The sequence below is a fragment of the Lygodium microphyllum genome, chromosome 8 (assembly GCF_053477565.2).
Source record: "Lygodium microphyllum isolate KBCC chromosome 8, Lygodium_microphyllum_v1.1.10, whole genome shotgun sequence".
Lineage (NCBI taxonomy): Eukaryota > Viridiplantae > Streptophyta > Polypodiopsida > Schizaeales > Lygodiaceae > Lygodium > Lygodium microphyllum.
The window spans coordinates 143,013,735-143,034,289 of NC_141142.1; the positions used below are offsets into that span (position 1 = coordinate 143,013,735).

At 43.7% G+C, this 20,555-nt stretch overlaps 1 protein-coding gene across 1 annotated transcript in view; it reads left to right on the forward strand.

Moving 5' to 3' along the window:
• Nucleotides 1–20,555, forward strand: part of LOC148032955 (glucose-induced degradation-like protein) — a 70,665-nt gene that overhangs the window by 33,912 nt on the left and 16,198 nt on the right. The window contains exon 5 of the mRNA XM_087683645.1: nucleotides 7,043–7,105. Coding sequence (XP_087539771.1) covers nucleotides 7,043–7,105 — 63 coding nt within the window. The remainder of the gene's footprint in view (nucleotides 1–7,042; nucleotides 7,106–20,555) is intronic.

Below are 20,555 nucleotides of genomic sequence, written 5' to 3' on the forward strand. Positions count from 1 at the left end.
TTGTGTCTAAGCTATCTGGTGCACATGAAGATCTGCAAGTAACTTGCGGAGCCAAACACACTCCACTGTGGTTGTGAACGCTGCACTATACTTAGCTTGACAATTGAAGGTAGCAAAGGTAGCTTGTTTCTTGCCGAACCAAGTAACAAGAGATGTCCAAGAAGCAACCGTTGCCACTATGAGAGACATGAGAATCTGAACATCTAGCCCAATCATTATCAGAATATCCATACAAAGAAAGTGAAGAATTAGCCTAGTAGACAAGGCCAAGATCTTGGGTGCCTTTAAGCACAACAAATTGAAGATCGGGCCTTGTGTGACATAGATAAATCAAGCATCTAACAGCTAGTATCAAAGGATCCACTACCATTGTCAAAGGTAATTTGAAACTAGGCTTTAAGGGAGTAGACATGGGCTTGCAATCCTCAAATTGAAAGCGCTTAAGAAGGTGTTCAATATACTTGGACAGTGTCACGATGATGCTCCCCTAAATGGTAGCAAATTGGATATGCAAATAATAGTGAACAAACATTTGCTGTAAATCAGCTTTAATTGCTGCAGTTTGACCAGCATTGTGACAAGCATAAAGCGCAAGAATAGTAAAATCATATCTCTGATGTCGAATGTAAAGAGTAGCCTCAGTAGGGCTGTTCTGAAATTCAAGATGCAATAGATGAGAATGTACACAGGCATACCAAGCCCATATAGTTTGCTTTAAACCATACAAAGCCTTCTTGAGGTTGTCAGACTTTGGGCTCAGAGCCTTTGACTGCAAATTCCAGAGGCCGAGAAACATATACCTCTTCAATGGGATATCCATGGAGAAATGCCATCTTGATGTCTAGCTAATGTACCTCCCAATGAAAGCGGGCAGCAAGGGCAATAACACTCTTGATGATAGTAATGCAAGAGGGAGGGGCGAAAGTCTCCTTAAAGCCAATTCCTTGTTGTTGGGTATAGCCCTCGCCAACAAGGCGGGCTTTGTACTTGTCAATAGAACCATTTGACTTTCTATTAATTTTATGAACCCATTTGGTATCTATTGCACGCTTGCCGGTTGACAATAACCTTGCTTGTAGAGGGTTGATAAAGATGGTACCCTTTACTTTCAACACTATATCCAATAAATATGTAGCGAACAGCCTAATCATCTGGCTTATACCTTTTGTGAGAAGGCACACGAGCATACGCCAATGATCCAAAAATCCTCATGTGGGAGAGGGAAGACTGGGGGACTAGTCCATGCCTCATAAGGAGTGATGGTGTGTAAAGCTCTTGTGGGACACCTGCTCAAAACATAAGCGGCACATAGAATAGCATCAAGAAAAAAAGAATTAGGTGAATTTTTACTTTGGAGTATGCATCTCACCATCTCCATGAGTAATGACTCACGAAGAGGCATTTGTGCTAACAGTGTGTATCAAACGGGATATGCACGGATTGGAATGTGTAACATACATGAGGTATGCTAGAAAAGACCAATCCAAATAATCAAAAGCCTTTTCAAGTTCCAATTGAATGAGTATGACTTCTTACTTGGAGTGCTTTGCATAGTCAATGGCCAATTGAACATTTAATACATTGTGCAAGATATTCCAACCCTTGATAAATTCATACTGATAAGGGGCACAAGGGTAGGGAGGTGCTTGTGAAGACAATTAGCCATGACTTTATTGAAAACTTTGTACATAGATCCCATGATCCATCAAAGAGATTGGTTGCCAATGTTTCATCATTGAGGGCGATGGCACTTTCAAAATCAGCTTAATGACCCGCACCTTCCATAAGGTAGGCATAATTCTAGTCTCCCAGATCTGTTGGCACATGGCTGACAAAGGTTTCACAAGAGTGGCAGCACACACTTCAAGAAACTCATTAGTCAAGCAATTCACCTCCCATGAATTTTCCAAGTTTCTACAGGAGCATGGTATTTCACATCACCTCACATCTACCAACTCCCCTTCTTCCATTCCACTACTCCATTTTGTTATGGGGAGTAAGGGGCGGTGCGTTGATGAGGAATACCTCAAGATAGTCTGAAAATTGTTTGGAAAGATATTCACCCCCCCGGTCGATGTGAAGGGTTCGAATGGGAAAGTGGCTTTGGTTTTCCACGATGGGAATAAAAGTCTTGAAGCAAGAGAAGACTTCATTCTTAGGTTTCAGTCCATATTCCCACTTAATTGCAATTTGTTATCAATGATGTGCCAAAATATAGGAACCCACCAATGGAATTGATCTGCATAGGACTGCAAACATCACTGTGAAGGAGACACAAAATAGATGGCAAATGAACACGAGAATCCTTAGGAAAGGAGAATCGCTGCATCGTACGAAGTAAACAACCTTCACAAATGTGATTCGATGGCAAGTGAATTTTAGGAAGATCTTTGACCGTATCCTTTGATTAGAGCTTCATTAATACTCAATAGTTAATGTGGCCAAGTCTGTGATGCCATAAATGTGTATCATGAAAAGATTCCTTTCTTAATAGGGCATTGTCAATCGGATTTTCAGCAAATTGGTGATCTTAAGTATCAAGACGATAGAGACCTTTAGTGAGGGTGCCCCTATGCTCAATACAATGGTTTGTTCTAAACCATGTGTAGTGACTAGGTGAGAGCTAGTCAACGATGCATGCGTTCAAGCTCTTGAAGAAATAAGAGTATACCCCATGGTCTGACATGTTGAGCATGTGGTACAACACCCATGACAATCTCAAAAACGCTAGCTTCGGAGAGCTTGTCATTTTCGTTGGTCCTTCTAGAGATGGGATGGGGGTACACCTGTTTCCAATAAAGTTGTCATTTCTTCATACCATGACCGTAGAGGGTTTGGTGGTTCCGAGTCTGGTGCATCAAGTTCTGCGGCAAGTAGTTGGGCATTTGAGAAGTCATCTTCAACACCAGTTGTGGTGGTCCTCCGGAATCAAGGCGGGATAGAAAATCCGCAATGATATGTTGGGTTTTGGGCCGACGTACTACTGTGTATTTAAATTCCTGTAGCATTAGAATCCATTTGACAAGTTGCCAAGTGACATTTTGTTGTTTGACCAGGTAAACTAAAGCTAAATGATCTACATGAAAAACAAAAGCACGACCGAGCAAATAATGTTGGAACTTCTTGATCAAGTAGATCATGCCAATACATTCTCTTAATGTGACCGAATAGTTTTTCTCTACATTAGACAATCTTTTGATGGCATAGAACATTGGTCGGAACTATCCATTGGCATCTTGTTGCATAAGAACAGTCCTCCTCACATGTGAATGTCTTCAGTTGCTTATGTAAGTAAGCAATGCACGTTTCATTGCGCACTTGATATAATGATGCGAGCTTATGCCATGCATCTTTGGTTGTCTTGCATGATTGGATATGTGGAATGATACCTCTTCATTGTAAAGCAATTAAGGCATTGCTTGGGCATCATAGCGATCCCATCAAATCCGATCTTGAATCAGAGGTGCTGTGGAAGAAGATGATGATTTGGCATCATGAGAGCCATCTTGTGATGTAGAGGTGGGAGGTGGTGCCGGTGTTGGGGAAGCCGGTCATTGCTCAGTGCCATTGACAATATGCCATAAATTCTTCACTACAAGGACATGTCACATCATGTAAGCCCACATTGGGTAATTGGTGCCATCGAGCTTGTTGTTGGCACCAAGCATGCCATATAAATCATTATTATTACGGGCCATGAGTGATGATCAGCAATAAAATAATATTTTCCAAGTGAAGAGAGAGAAAATAAATACTGAATAATAATAAACCATTGATAGATGAGATGTTGGCCACCTTAACAAAGTCGAATAATATGAAGAAAAATAAATTTCTCTTGCTGTTTTTGTGCCGAGGAGAGAAAAATATGCTGAATATAATAATTTTCAGAAATAAAATATTACCTGAACAGGGCGGCAATTAGTAATATACTGAAATTAGATATTAGTGGCTGGGACACTTTGATAATGCAAACAACAATAGAATTTGAGTGGATTCACCCAATAAATGTGTTAAAATAAGATAATTTGTCTTCAATCTTGATGAAGATGGGCACGAAGGGTCTTGTAAAGAACGTCTTCGCCGTGCAGCCAAGGAAGATGATTTGAGACAAAAGCCCCAAAATTTGGCAGCCCAATGATGAAGAAGCATAAGACAATGTGGGGAGGGGTGGTTCGTACATTGAAGAAGAGAAATTGGGCAAAAGCCCAAAACTTTTCTCGAAAATTGAAGAGAAATTGGATAACAGTATCACCAAAATGTTGTCGAATGTTGTTGTTGGAGCCAAATTGAGCCTTGATTTTGATGAATTTGGTCGAATTTCAAAAAGCCCTAATTCTGCCATAGAAATCTGGGTGAATTGAGCTTGAATGACAAAAAGCTTTGAACTTTATCGGGAAATTAAAGAGGAATTTGAAAATTTGTGGAAATTTTACTTGAATGATGCCAAATGTTGCACCTGTAAATGAATTAGGCCTTGATATCAATGAAGAATGCTAGATTTTAGAAAAGCCCCAAATTTTGCGGTGGAGTTGGAGGGTAATTTGGCCAATTTGTTGAAAAGCCCCAAATTTGTTGAAGGCTGCACGTCAAATTCCTTCTATCCGGTGTTGAAATTTGTGAATTTGATGGAAGTCCCAAAATTTCCAACATGGATTGGAGCTAAAATGGGAGATTTTGGAAAAATCCCCAATTTTTATTGAATCTGTGCTTAGATGGGGCAGTGTGTAGAAATAGAGGCTTATAGATGTAAGAGAATTAAAAATGATTTTAAAAAAAGTTGTCGTGTTGAGATAGTTGGGGACAGGGTGGCACGCTCTTAGATGACATGGAGCAGGGGTGTCAGGTTACGACAGGGTGACTGGTAGTCCTGCCAGGAGATGGGTAGCATTATGGTCAGCCACTTTTGCATGATGAGCAGGTAACAGGCTGTCAGATCCCAGGTGGCAGGTTGGATCAGTGTGGATTGTCAGCAATTGACATGCTAGCAACTAGCGTGCCAGTGAGGAGGTAGCAGGTTGTGGGATTTGTAGGTGTGAAGGCAGTGAGTGACCACACTTGGTTGGCGACTGGCTAGGCAATTGTAACTAAGGCGGCGAATTGCATGGTGTCCACAAACAGAGATGTTGGGCAATTGCCAATCAACAAAGATCGTGGCACGATGTTGGTGTAGGAGATGTAGGGCGGCACCTCGAGTAGAGATTGGTGGAGAACATGTGAATATGACAGCAGGGTGTGCAATCACCAATGATGAAAGAATTAGTGTTGGCACAAGGGCAATGGCTTCAGGGGTAGCTGGCCAAGCAAAGAAGCTCAATGGCAATGGCTGGTGGCAATATTGCGAGCAATGGCGAAGGCAATGAAGGTGGTGGCTTTGATACCACTGTTGGCCTAGGCGTCAAGCAATTGTGCAATTAATTGAAAGATAGATAATGAATTAATCTTTGCATAATAACTCAATCACGAAAAGAAAGGTGATGTATAAATGAGTGATAGAGAGTACAACGCTGTAGGTGATCAAAATGAATAATGCCACACTTATGTGCTAATGAGGCACAAAGTGTCTTTTTATAATAAAATAAAACCCTAATGGCTTAACCATCATAGGAAACCCTAAAATAAACCCTTACCCTAGTGTCTCTTAGTGCCTAGGACACTAGGGGCAACAACTGCATTTAATGACATTTTAAATGCCTAGGGAGACAGAACATGGATCAAAGGGAATCAGCGTGTAGTCCATGACATGGTCTACAGTGGTAAAAATACATGACACCTATACGACTAATCTCCATGCCAAGGAAATAGTGCAAAGAGCCTCGATAAATCATCTAAATTGTAATGCTTAATTGATGCATACCACCTTGTTTGTATGAAAGTGAGTAGTAATCTGATAATCGAACATCTGCATAACGCAACAGTGTAATAGGATCATTCACAATGACATTGTTCAAGCCTTGGAGCACATCTTAAAGGAACAACTTGAGGTGTGTGAGGCTTTCAAGTTTTGTCATGTTCAGATGGTAAGTACACTACTGCTTTTTATGTATACTAAATAAGATTTTACAGTTATGACAAATTCCACGTACCCTAAGAATTGGATAAAGTAATATGATGTCATTTGGTTATCTAGAAGGGATACATTTGTAAAGGTTGAGCTCCACTAGAATAGAATAATGGAGACTTATAATATTATGAGTATCTCTCAGTGGCACCTATGCATGTGCCATGTGGCTATTAAAAGAGAAATTGTGGAGATGCTGCTTTCCTATTTGTATCACTGTTTCTTCCATTCTTATGGCTGCAATGCCTGATTTTGCCCCTACGATCACATGGGAAAATTGTGCATGCCTTAGGCTTACAGCTTGGACCTTGTTTGCTGTAGACTATTTAAAGGTTTCTAAGTGGCTGCTGGCAGGCTGTTCTGTATGACAGATTTCTCCTGATGCTCTTTGGATTTATGCTTGAATTGTCTACAGCTTTGTGGGCAGTTTTGGGACATGTAATGTTGCTGCCCTTTATTGGGAAATTGCAGCCTATATCTCTGCCCTATGTTAGATGGGGCCATCTTATTTTGGTTCAGTTTTTCAGTTATGTTTACGGATTCTGTGGATGTTGTAATGCTGAATAACTTTGATTAAACCACGGAACGAGCCATAAAGATGCTCCATCTTATGTATATTGTGGCCTGAGAGTTTGGAAACGCAATGATGTTGCTAGACATGACATGGCTGGTGTTCAAGGGGCATGCTGTACCGGTTTGCGGTTGTACCATGTGGCAGCCTATATAAGATTGTATCACTAAGTTTCTCTTGTTTAGCAACTAATGTTTGTTTTCACTTTTGTCTACTAGCCCCTTGCAAGAGAATCACAGTCCTATGTTTTATGAGGCTAATTTGTTTAGAAGTTCATCAAGACATGATCTGTGTTACTCTTGGATTAGCTTAGACTGATGAGTATATTTTCCTCTTGAAAGTGAATGTGTTATGTTTCAAAGATTTGTTCAGCTATTATTTGCATTATAGACACAAACCTAACTTGTGTGCAGGAGGAAGTCCAAAGGGATGGTGGACGATCACTGGATTTGGCAAATCATCCTTACATTTTTATGGTGAGAATCTTAGTTTTTATAATGGAGATCTTTGATGTAAATGTGTTTTAAAACTAGAACTGAGTGTTATGGAGCAACTCACAAGCTATAGCTTCGTGGAGAGCATGAGCATGATTCAAAGGATTTTATAACAGTGATGGAGATATTTTGCCAAGCCATTTAATTGGCATGAGTCTTTTGGGTTCTAGGTTTGCAACACTTGCAGCTGGGCTGGAGGCCATGAGTACTTCATGTGGGTTCCCCATGGGACCTTGTGAAATATCTTGGGTGCCATCTGGGCCCTGGGGATTGACATCATATCAAGGCAGCTTGTATACTCTCTATTGATAATCAAACAAAGATTCCTTTTCAGAGCATAGCTAGCCTTTTTTCTTTCGTGGGGAGGGTAGTGGTTACTAACTAGGTAGCGCTATAGACTATGTGGTATGTCAATTCTTGTTGGATCTTCTTTAAGCAGTGGATAGGCAAGATGAAGTGTCTCATCAAATATATTGGACTAAAGAAAAACCACGGATATGAAACCATGAAAATAATCAGTGTAAAGAAAAATACCCTAACACAAAAACATAAACAGAAACCTTACGACAAAGCACAGACTGATAAAAAGAACATAGTTAGGGTTAAGGTTAGAGTAACTCAGAGACAATGAACACAGTGAATAAATGAAATGATATGACTGCTAATAATACGATGCTCATGTAGCAAACACACTATGCAGTGAATGAATATTGAACCTCGAACTCTTGTATCTCTAGGATCAGGGCAGGGGTATTGAGCTGGAGAGTGTGTCGTACTCCGAACAGATCCCGAATCGCAGCAAGGCGGCCTTTTGATGTCGAACACCAGCAAACGCAGTAGTGAGAAGTTGGATTTGATGCAGACAGCAGTGAGGAGAGAGAAAGACTAAAAACGGAGCGTGCAGGAGAGAGAAAGACTGAAAACGCAGGCATGACAGCCTGCAGAAGAGAGAAAGACAAAAAATGGAGCTTGCAGGAGAGAGAAATACTGAAAATGCAGGCTCTGTAGCGACTGCAGACAGGAGAGAGAAAACTGTCAGGGCAGCAGTTGGAGCCTGCAAACGCATTAGTTTGTTGGCGTGGCAGGCTGTAGACAACAGTGCCATATGAACAGCAGTCAGTCGCTAGGCAGAAACAACAACAATTAGCGTGTGGAGGGCTGGAAACAAGTGCCAGATTGTAGGGAATAGTGATGGACAGCAAGGACTGAGATGTACTCCGTGACCAGGGTATGGGCAGCAAGCTGGTAACACCTGAAACTTGTAAAAACGAGATGGTAAAAGAGTGGAGGGCTGGTTGCCAATTTATAGAAAATTAGGGTTCTAGATCCTCTCCCACTCAACTTTCTCGATCCGCTCCCGATGTTAGGGTTTTGGCTAAAATAAGTCTAAAATAAGCATATTTTGGGACTGTTTAAGTGGCTAAGTGCATTTCTTACCACAACACCCCCTCTCAAGGCCAAAATAGGGCAAGAAAAATAGGCTAGTCTTAATTTTGATTTATCCCAGGGCGTCCCATCCCAAAGCAGCCAGGGCATCGGACAAAAGGTGCACGTCGGTTGCCCAGTGGCCTACCAAGACTACAGAGGCGATGGATATCTTACCAAGGGAGCCCAAGTGATCATCCCAAAGAGGTCAGGGCATTGGACCAAGGGTGCTCGTCGGCTGCCCTAGGGCCTACCAAGGCCTACAAAGGCGGATGGAATCAACAATGAACTTGTTTGTTTTGTTTTGTTTTTTTGGTTTTTTTTGTTTTAAAAAAAAAAGTGTTTTGAAAATACATAAGTAATATAGGGGCAACGGCCGATTAAGTGACAAATAGGAAAATATAAAGAGAGTTTTAAACCCAAGTTATTTACAAAACTAGCAAGCCAATCCCTCGCACTGACGAGGATAAGTGCCTAAGGATGATATAAGTGAGTGTATGTGCCAATTATGTGTTGAATATGTGAGAGGCAAAAAAAACGGTGGGCTTAGCAAGACAAGCAAAGCAAGCAAGGGTAGGGAAACTGCCTTTAGGAGAACTGCCATGTTTTATGCTACAAATATGGTGGATCCTAGAGTCGACCACTCCAAAAGAACGAAAAGGAATAAATGCGCATAAATGCATGTTGACATGAACAGAATGCCAATGCATAGGGTAATGCAAAGGAAGATGCAAGATGTCATGCTCATGCAATATGCTATGCAATGGTGTCACTGGGACAGTGCCCTCGCAGGGGAAGTGTTCACTTGTCCAAGTGCCCTTTTACAATCAAGTCATCCTGATAGTGCGGATGAAGTTATAAATGCCCATAGTACAATACAAAAGAATAAGTGAATGTAATGTCTAAAAAAACTGTAAGTATCATCACTGTCACGATCAAGAGTAGGAGCCGCTCCCTCTCAAACTGGAAGGGAAAGCAAGAAGGAAGCACTTTCTCCCCGTCAAGCTGAAGGAGTAGGGGAGGGTGTACCCAAGCTGATCTTGGGTTGCAGGTACTGAAGAACCAGCCGGTTGATCGCTTTGGTCAAGATATCTGTAAAATTATCTAATGAAGGCACAAACTCTAGGCGAATAGTGCCTAGCTCAACATGCTCTCTGGAAAGGTGGAAGTGGACTCCCACATGCCGTATCCGTGGTGTGATGATCGGATTGCTCGCAAGGGCAATGGCACTTTGGTTGTCGCAGTAGACAACTGTGGGAGAGTCATATGGAAAATGAAGCGCCGCCAGTAAACTTCTTAGATAGATGGCCTCCGTGGTGCCATCGAAGAGAGTCCGGTACTCAGCCTCGGCCGTGGAAGCTGCCACCGTCTCTTGCTTATGGCTGGACTAAGAAATGGGAGCCGTGCCCAAGGTAAAGAGGTAGCCGCCATGGGAACGCCGGGTGTTAGGATCTCCCGCCCAATCAGAATCAATGTACCCTTGTAAACATAAACCAGAACCATATCTCAAGCCATAAGAAAAAGTACACCGCAAATAATGCAACATACGAAGACATACAATCCAATGTGACATCCTAGGTGCTGTGAAATATTGATTGAGTATGCTAACTGAGTAAGCTAAATCAGGTCTAGTGTGAATTTACCAAAGAATTTTTCCTACAATAGAACGATAGGCTTTCTCTTGAGAGGAATATCCCACAAAAATAAGGAGATCAGCTTGGGGAGTAAGCTTTCCTATCTTGTCATCAGGCGTGTGTGTGTACGCACGATACCCGAAGACCTGAAATGGGAAATAACAGACCGAGAGCCAAAAAATGCCTCATACGGGGTCTTCTGAGGAAGAGCCGCAGTCGGGCATTGGTTGAGGATGTACACCGAAGTGTTAACAGCCTTGACCCAAAGGCGCTCAGGAAGCTCTGCTGCTGCGAACAGCATAGAGCGTGCCATTTCCTGACTGTGCGGTTCCTATGCTCTACAACTCCATTCTGAGAGGGGGAATTGGTAGAGGTGAGCTGGCGAGAAGTGCTATGCTTCTGTAGAAACTCGGAAAACTCATGGGAGATAAACTCACCACTGCTATCACTCCTCATGCACCCAACACGACGACTAGTTTGGTTATGAACCAGCAGCACCCAAGGAGAAAAATATAAAAGCATCTGACTTATGCTTGAGGAAGTACACCCACATGTATCGAGAATGATTATCCACTATAAAAAAGAAGTACAGCACGCCGTTCAAAGCAACAGTGGATGTCGACCCACAAAGATCAACGTGAATCAATCTAAGAGGCTCCTCAGCTCTATGTGTAGATTGCTGAGAAAATGGGGTACGGTGTTGCTTTCCGAGCTGATAGGCTTTACAGACATCTCGAGCTAGCTTCAGGCATGAAAGGCCCTCAACTAGCTCACGACATGACAACTCATAAAGTAAGTCATAACCAAGATGCCCTAAGCAAAAATGCCAAAGACGCTCATTGTGCGTAGGCTCCGGAGATGTGGCTAAGGCTTGGAAGCTATGGAACACGGAGCCTTTGGTGGTCAGCTCGGTTAGAAAGTGTGTCATGTGGTATAGGCCATTAGGCTGTGCCTCACTGTGAGCAATCACTAAACCAGTCAGAGAGTCAAGGACCTCGACTGTGGTCGCTGTAAAGAAAACTGCTCGCCCCAACTGGCAAAGCTGCTGAACAGATAACAAGTTCACCCCAAGCTGAGAGACATGATATACATTGTCCAACGAAGCCAGATTCGGACCCTTGTCAGTGGCAAAACTGATGTAACCTTGGCAAAATTGACGCAACCTTGAGCCTGAATCTTGACCGAGGAGTTGTTTCCTACATGGACCCGCCCGGTTGCAGGGACTTGGGTACGGAAAATGTCCTCGATAGGAGTCATGTGATGCGTAGCTCCACTGTCAACAATCCAAACTTGAGCTGAAGTGCTCGGCTGTGACGAGTGGGCCTCTGCAGTAACCTCGTCGGGAGGCAACTCACAGATGTGGATGAGACTCGCATCTGATGTCTCTATGGAGACGATATGGGCCTCTGTAGACCAGTCAGACAAGCCCTCTTCTGGAGTTGAGAATGTTGTCGGCTGAGATGACTGTGCGGTGGCAGTGTGAGTCTGACCTTTAAACTGCCCCTTGCTATCACTCTACCTCCCTTGCAAGGGGATGCCCGACTGAGGGGCAGGGGTCTGAGACTTAGGTTTTGGTATTGTGCCTTGTGCCTTTGATCGACACTCGTCGTTAAAATGGCCATCCTTTTGACAATGTTGACAATATCTATTCTTTTTAGGTACATTCTGCCACCCAGGTTTGAGTTGTGACTGGGAGTTTCCTTGAGAATCCCCAGAGTGATTTAGCTTTTGAGTTTGATTTTGATTTTGAGTGGAGGTTTGGTTTGGTTTGCCCTTCCCTTGTTGCCCTTTCTGAGAATGAGCAAGAAGAGCCCCCTCTGAAGAGGAATTCATATGAAATTGATCGAACAACCGTGCGTAATGCAACAACTGACACTCAAATTAATAGAATGTAGGCATGGTAGGCTTTGAAACTATTCCTTCCACAAAATTGAAGTATTTCTTGGGGAGTTTATTTAGGAACAATGTGACTTGATCGTCAGAAGACTTGGGAGTCCTCGTAGTGGAGAATTCAGCGAGGAGACGCCGATACTCAGTCAACTTGACTTTCAAGTCATCCCGGTCAGTGATTTTAAAAAGCTGAAGCTCATGGTCAAGATTAATATGATGGGTCCTATCTCAAGCCGCATAGCGGTAAGTCAAGTGTGCTCATCGCTCTGACGCTAAGTCAAAATGCTGAAGCTGAGAATGAAACTCAGGCAATAAGCCCTGCATCAGCTCGACAATAGCGGAGGCATTCCTAGCCTTCCATGAGTGGACGACCTCGTATGGAACAAATGCGGGATCGGGTTGGGGTTCCAATCCTTGCACTAGATCCCATAGGTTCTGTGAATCAAGGACATGTCTCATCAAATTCGACCAAGTAGTAAAGTTTGACCCATTAAAACGAGTCTTGTCATTAAATGCATTCTTAGCAGAAGATGAGCTAGAACCATGAGGTGTCAGGTGGGTGGAGTAAGATGATGGTGGAAAAGATGGTGGAGGTGAGAGTGTCTGATAAGAGTGAGAAGGAGAAGGAAGAGGTGGGTAGGCAGAAGTAGGGTGTGAGTGTCCAATGAGTGCCGATTGATGCGAAGGCACTGGAATATGAATGTTTCCATAAGGTGCCGGTGTAGATGGAGGCACTGGGACACAGTATCCTTGTCCAAAGTAAGGCTAGGACACAGCATTATGACCAGAAGGTCCACTAGGCAATGCCATGGAGGCAAACAGTGGAGGCAACTGATCCACACTCGGGAGAGACTGAGTGGGATACCCAGGCTGAAATGATCCCGAAAGTGTGTATGAGGTAGGTGGAACACCGCTTGGCTGAGGGAAGAATGAGGTCCTAAAGGATGTGCCTATGTTTCCATAACCCCCCGGTGTGATGTGCAGTGCAACATGAGGTGTCTGAAATGGAAATGTAAATGGTGTAGATGGAAGTGGTGAAGCAACTGAAGAATGTGGGTGGATGGGTGGGTTTTGAAAGTGAACTGTATGAGGTGCAGATTCTTTTTGTTCATTTTTATCATTTAAAGGCTGAAAATGAAACTGTGAAGATGATGATACACCATGTAATGAAGTGAAAGGAACACCAAATTCATTCTGATTATGTGAAGTAGACGGAAAAGAAGGAAGGACAGAAGAAGAGTTACCTGGCTTTTTCTTATAATCCCCGCGATGTGTGTTAACATACAAGAATTGGTCCTCTAGAGGACCTTTTCCGTAATCAACAGACTAGACTTTTTCTTCCATATGATCTCTACCAGTATATTGTAAAACAGAAGAGGTAAAAGAATAAGGCACAAAAGACCAATCAAAAGTACCTTGCACCGGAGAGGATGGAAGAGTCTGAAAAAATGAAACATACTCCGAATCTTGCTTTCCAAGAGGGGGGCCCATCCCTGATGGAGGTCTGGACGGCCTTGCAACATCATCAGACTTACGTGCAACATCTGAAGAGTGAAATCCATGCATACCTTCATTTAGAAGCTTTTCTTGAAGGGTAATCCTTCGGTCGAGCTCCTCAAGCTTCTTTTGTCGATAGGCTATGATTAGTTTATATTCCTCAAAGGTCAGCTTGCCTATCTTTTCTTCCATGTACTCAGATGTTTCTCCCACCATATCGGAACTTTGTGGAGCGAGTTGATCGGCCCACTCTCGCTCGGTTCTCGGCATAGGCTGATCTGGAGACTGAATCGGCGTTGATGTGTTCGAAGTCATTTGAACCTACTGTTGTGCTTGCTTCTTGCGAAGAGCTTTCAGATCAAAGGCCTAGGTTTCTCAGAGAGTACCAGGCTTTGATACCATGTAAAGAAAAATATCCTAACACAGAAACATAAACAGAAACCGTGTGACAAAGCATAGACTGATAAAAAGAACACAGTTAGGGTTAAGGTTAGAGTAACTCAGAGACGATGAACATAGTGAATAAATGAAATGATATGACTACTAATAATACGATGCTCATGCAGCAAACACACTATGCAGTGAATGAATACTGAATCTCGAACTCTTGTATCTCTAGGATCAGGGCAGGGGCAATGAGCTGGAGAGTGTGTCGTACTCCGAACGGATCCCGAATCGCAGCAAGGCAGCCTCCGGATGTCGAACAGCAGCAAACGCAGCAATGAGAAGTTGGATCTGAAGTAGACAGTAGTGACGAGAGAGAAATACTAAAAACGAAGCGTGCAGGAGAGAGAAAGACTAAAAACTTAGACAGGACAGCTTGCCGGAGAGAGAAAGATTGAAAACGTAGGCAGGACAGCTTGCAGGAGAGAGAAAGACTGCAGTGACTGTAGACAAGAGAGAAAACTGTCAGGGCGGCAGCTGGAGCCTGCAAACGCAGCAGTTTACTGCCGTGGCAGGCTGTACGACAGCAGTGCAGATGAACAACAATCAGTCGCCAGGCAGAAACAGCAGCAATCAGCATGTGGAGGGCTGGAAACAGGCACCAGACTGTAGGGAACAGTGATGGACAGCAAGGGCTGAGATGTCCTCCGTGATCGGGGTGTGGGCAACAAGCTGGTAATAATACTTGAAACTTGCAAAAACGAGATGGTAAAAGAATGGAGGGCTGGCTGCCAATTTATAGAAAATTAGGGTTCTAGATCCTCTCCCACTTAACTTTCTCGATCTGCTTGGTTTAAGGGTTTTGGCTAAAATAAGTCTAAAATCAGCATGTTTTGGGGCTGTCTAAGTGGGTAAGTGCATTTCTTAGCACAACAATCGGATGTCGAGAAAGGTTCTCATAATAAAAGCCTTGAGATATCGAAAACTAGATCATGAGATCCTTGGACCTTCGCAATGTATAATCCAAAAGTAAGAAGACACATACCCCAAAAGACGTAGAGCTTACAAGAGCATACCTTACAATTAACCAACCAAGGTGTCAGTACATCGAGGATGAAGTAGAGAGCTTGTGTACATCATAGTGCTTGTGAAGACAAAAATAGGCAGTGTTGCTCATACACAGAGCTCTGAAACTGAGATATGCTACCCATAAAGATCTACGAAGTGGCCAACAATAATGATTAATCCACTGGGGCAGAGTCATGTAATCAGACAAGTCTTGCTCATACATAGAGCTCCAAAACTGAGATGTGCTACCCACAAATCTACGGAGTGGCCAACAATAATCCAAGGCACTAGAGCCATGTAATAAGACAAGTCTTGGACTATGAAACATTGTACAAATATTGTTGATTGTTGGCAATCAACATGCTTCCCATGAACTCTCTATTCTTCTCCACTTGCATGGCTACAGATGAGTATACTTGCCTTCCTTTCCACAAATATATTATCTCAGCACAAATTGCACCCTGCATGGAGAAAGCTAGCTCCCGCATGCCTCTTGTCAATAAAAGTAATACATATTTGCATCTAGTGCTAGTGTTTAGATGTTCATCATGATGGTGTGATGATGATGGTGATGCAGGGGAAATCTATATCGTCTCCCCTCTCAGGTGTTACAATGAAGCCTTGTGTTCCATACATAGAAGGTTAGCTCCAAAATAAATGACTTAACTTTTTGGATAAAACACTATAGTCAAAGCCGAAGTCAAGCCTCTTTTTTGCTCCAATGGTGTAAATATTGGCCCCCCAAGCATGTGGAGCATGACTAATCAAAAGGAGTGGACAGGCTCAGTCCTATCTTGCCTCCCACCTATAACATCCATAGACTTCCCAACACCTTTAGGATCCATGGACTTGGCAACACGTCTAGAGTTCATACTCAATTAAATGCATCCATAGGCTCGGCAACGCATCCATAGCCTATTCTTGCAATAAGATGATGTGCATGCTAAAAGTTTCAACCATAGATTTTTGGAGAACAAACTTTTCTCAATTCTCATAAAAGTGCCTTAGTATTTTGCATTTTTTTCCGAAAGCTTTCCTCTCTTTGAAACATAAACAAACAAATCAATGCGATTTGATCAGGCCAACAATGACAATAACGTTTGTATATATGCAACCAAGTTGGATTGAATAATTCTCAATGTGACATGTAGAGGCTAAGTAAATCTTCTTTTCTTTTGGGGTGAAAAAAGTGTGGCTAGTTATATTACTTAGAAATTCTTTACAAAGAAGTACATGTGCTCAACAATCTAGTAGGAGGTGTTTGAAAGTCAAACCAAAGTCATATATACAAGCCGCTGAAGGTGATCGGGGGGAATTGGGGGGGGGGGGGGGGTGGGAGAAGCCATTTTTTTAGGGGGCGTGCGTGTGTGCACGAGGATATGTAGCATCAGCCATCCTGGACAGACAATTCCAAAAGGCACATTTCTATGAGCCTCATGCATGGAGGTGGCTATTTAACACATTGGTTTTACTAGCCATGATGTATGGGGTACGTGTTTGGACCCTTGGCCTAGCTACATATCTATGGACATAGATTGAGGGATTGCAAATCATCATGTTCTCACAAATGGTCCACAACAAATCATTAGTACCACATGAGATCATTAAAGGAGGGTTTCTTGCACCCCCATGATGTTGGAGGCCCTCTTTCAAAACATCAACTTTATACATAGATGCACAATATGCCCCTCAATTGATTGCCTGGGAGAGCTCTTAAGGCTTCTCGGCAGCTAGAATAGGTAGGATACGAGAATTGATGTTATGCAAAAGTCAAGTAGTGGCTCATAGAATATGGGATTGGCATAGACCACCTCCCCCTCTTTCAGTATGACCCCAACCCCCCCTTGAGACACCTCTCTTGCACTAAGAGAAACTTGGTCATGGGATAGGATCTCTGACAGTCATAGTTGCACGAAATGGCCGGAAAGGGCCCCAAAACAGGTTCGAAAATGTTTGAAGATCGAGGACATGAAAAACGTTTCGAGCTCCATGTTTTGGCCATACATGACGTTTCAAGATGGGTTTGAAACATTGCAGGATGTGTCTCATGACAAGATTGAAATGTTGCTTGTGTTACTTTCAAGTTTCAATTCTATATTTCAGTTGTTATGCTTTGAATAGAGCTTTAAATCCAATTGAAATTTGGAGAGGATTACGCCACACATTTTCCATTTTGTCCTTGAAAATTGAATGTAATCTTTAGATCTTTGAGCTCTTGTAAGTTTGGCCTTGTCTCCATTATCAATTTAAAATGGTGTTTTCATTCTCTATCTTCATAGTTTCAACTTGCAATATTGATAAATAAAGTTTTCTAATATACATGTCTATATGCAACATGCACCCCTTGTATCCCCTTGACGACGCGGTGTTCTTGTTTCTAGTTCACTCCTTTTGGAAATCGACATTTCCATTCCAGTTTCCATTCTCATTCTCGTTCTCATTGTTGGGTGTAAAGCCCCTCCGAGTGTAAACTCCCATATATACCGTGTGTATAAACTTACGGGTGTGAACACACCCTTTACTTGTACCCTAACATACAAATACATTTTGATTCTTTGTGTACCGTGCAACACACTGGTACACTCTTACTTGATGCTCTCAGTTCTCAGCTCTTATCTCTGCTCATTCCAAGCTCGCATTCTAGCAAGCACTTCAGTGCAACAAACTGGTATCAGAGCTGTTGGTTACAACATTCGTACTTTCCAAGAGTGTCACAGGTCGCGACACAGGATCGTGTTAGCAATCAGATCCTGTCCAGGTGCAGTCGGACTGCACAGTCAGACTGCCACGTGGCAGTCCGACCTGATTCTGCATCAGTCGGCTGCATTTAATGCAGCCGACCTGTCTATTTTTGGCGCCCAGATTTTGGCTATTTATAGCCGAGTTTTCAGCCTTCTGCCTACACATTCTTCTGCTCGCAGATTACAGGCTGGAGGCTCGCGCAGATTCCGTCTCTGTTTGCAGATTTCAGACAGGAGATCGTGCAGACTGCAGCGGACTTCGAGTTGAACAGCAGGTTGCATCGTCGAGGTGGAGACACGCAGTCCAGCGCACTGCGCCCGTGTATATATCTGCATATCTTTGTATACAGCACACTTTATACAGCAGATCTTCATCTTCCACTGTCTCTTCCTCTCTTCTCTCTCTCTACGTTCTCTCTCTCTCAGTCTTGTGCTTCCGCACTGCTGCACTCTGACATGGTATCAGAGCAGTGTAGAAGGGCTGATTGAGTGCAGAACCAACCTGAAGAGGAGTTTCTATCGCGACACAAGGCTGCGTTTTCAGCGTTTAAGGGCAGGCAGGAGGGCTGCGCCTCGGAGCAAGGCTGAAGTGAGCGTGGGTGTGCGGGAAAGGAGTCCAGGCAGTGGATTTGCTGCTGTTTTTTGCTGTTTGACGAAGAGAAAGTTTGAGTTTTCAGCTTTCAAGTGCAGGTTTTGCTTTTTCATCGCCTCTGGCGGGTGAAGAAGTTTCGGGTCGCAGAAGAGCCCTAGCAGGCTGCGTTTTCACAGTCAGAGGGGGCTGCTTTTGCGTTTGTGAAGGCATTACAGGTGAAGATGTCTACAGAGATTGACTTGGAGTTCCAGACGATTATGGACCGGAAGGTGCCTGTCTTACCGGCTCTTCCCGCAGATCAGAAGCTCGATGGCGACAACTACTGCATCTGGTGTGTGATGATGTTGGCCATCCTTGAGTCCTACGATTTGGCGGAGCTTGTACAGGAGGAGATCGACCGTCCCTCGGTGAGAGATGAGTCCAAACTCTCTTCCGATGCTCGTGCGGAGTTGGCCAAGGCACAATCTCACTGGGACAAACTGAATGCTAGGATTCGTTCCTTTCTTTTTCTGTCTTGTACTACAGCCGTGATAGCTCACATCGAGCACTTGACAGTGGCACGGGAGATATGGCTGGAGCTTGATCAGATGTATAACCGGATTACCCTTATGAAACGGGTTTCTTTGGAGGTACAGATGCGGACCTTGTCCGTGAACAAGTCTTCTTCATTGCGGGAGCACATCAACAAGCTTAGACAGCTTCAGATGCAGGTTCAGAATGCGGGGAAGCCGATTTCCTCTGAAGACATGGCGATCACACTCTTGTCCCAGTTGCCGCCACGATTCGGTGCTTTCTACTCTGCCCTTATTGCTTCGGGGCGGGAGTCCTCTCTTCGGTGGGAAGAGTTGGTTCCTACGGTCTTGGAGCAAGAGGAACAACTAAAGGGACAGAATGCTTCCAAGTCCGAGGCACTGACAGGTCAAGCCTCTTAGAAGAAGGGGAAGGACCAAAAGAAGAAGAAGGGGGATAACAAGTCAAAGAAGGACAAGGACAAGGACAAAGAATCCACATGCCATATTTGTGGAAAGACTGGCCATTGGAAGAAGGATTGCCCTGACAAAGACAAGAAGGACACCAACAAGAAGGACACGAAGGATTCTGGAGCGGTGGTTGCACCCTCATCAGCTGCATTTCTTCATCTATCTGTCATTGAGGACTCTACACCGAATGCTTCTGATGCTGCGATGATGGCTTCCCAGGCTCGAGAGTGGATCGTTGACAGTGGTGCCTCCCGGCACATGACTCCTTCATCTGATGGTGTTGCCCTGTTGCGACCTTTGCGTGGGCAGATTCTCATTGGAGATAGCTCTTCAGTGTCTATTGAAGGACGGGGTGAGATGCAGCTTATTCCAGATGGACGTGGTGGTATCCATACCTCAGAGGTCTTGCATGTACCAGGTTTAGGGTATCATCTTCTGTTAGTTCATAAGATTTGCTCCCTTGGACTTTTGGTGGAGTTTGACAGTGATTCGGTGCGAGTCCTTGATCGTGCGTCTAGGAAGGTTCTCTCATCTGGATATAAGGAGAACGGCATCTACAAATTGAAGTCTTCCACCGCACTCTCTACTCTTCTTCTTACCTCTTACACAGTCAGAGCTATGGCATGCTCGGTTTGGTCACCTCAACTATGATTATCTTCGGAGGGCGTCACGTGGACAACTTGTTCGAGGGTTGCCGGACATAGTGGTGAGCCAGCAGCCATGCGTCTCTTCCATTCGTGGGAAGCATCATAGGGATGCCATTCCCCACAAAGCTTCGTGGCGGTCTACTTCACCGATGGAGCTTGTATCTACGGATCTTTGTGGCCCTATGAGGAACGAGTCCTTGCGAGGGAGCTCGTACTTCATGTTGATCGTAGATGACTACAACAGGATGACATGGGCCTATTTTTTGGCATTGAAGTCAGAAGCTTTCTCCCACTTCAAGGATTGGCTTCTCTTTGAGGAGAACGGATCAGGCCGGAGATTGAAGACCTTGCCATCCGACAAGGGTAGTGAATTTGTTTCTGATGAGTTTGCTCGTTTTTGTGCAGATAAAGGTATTCACCATGAGTTTGCTAATACCAACACTCCTCAAGAAAATGGCATTCTTGAACGGAAGAACCGCAGTGTGATCGAGATGACGGGCACCATGATGGAGCACCGACAGACACCTTAGTTTCTGTGGGCCGAGGCTGTGGCTACTGCAGTCCACATCCTTAA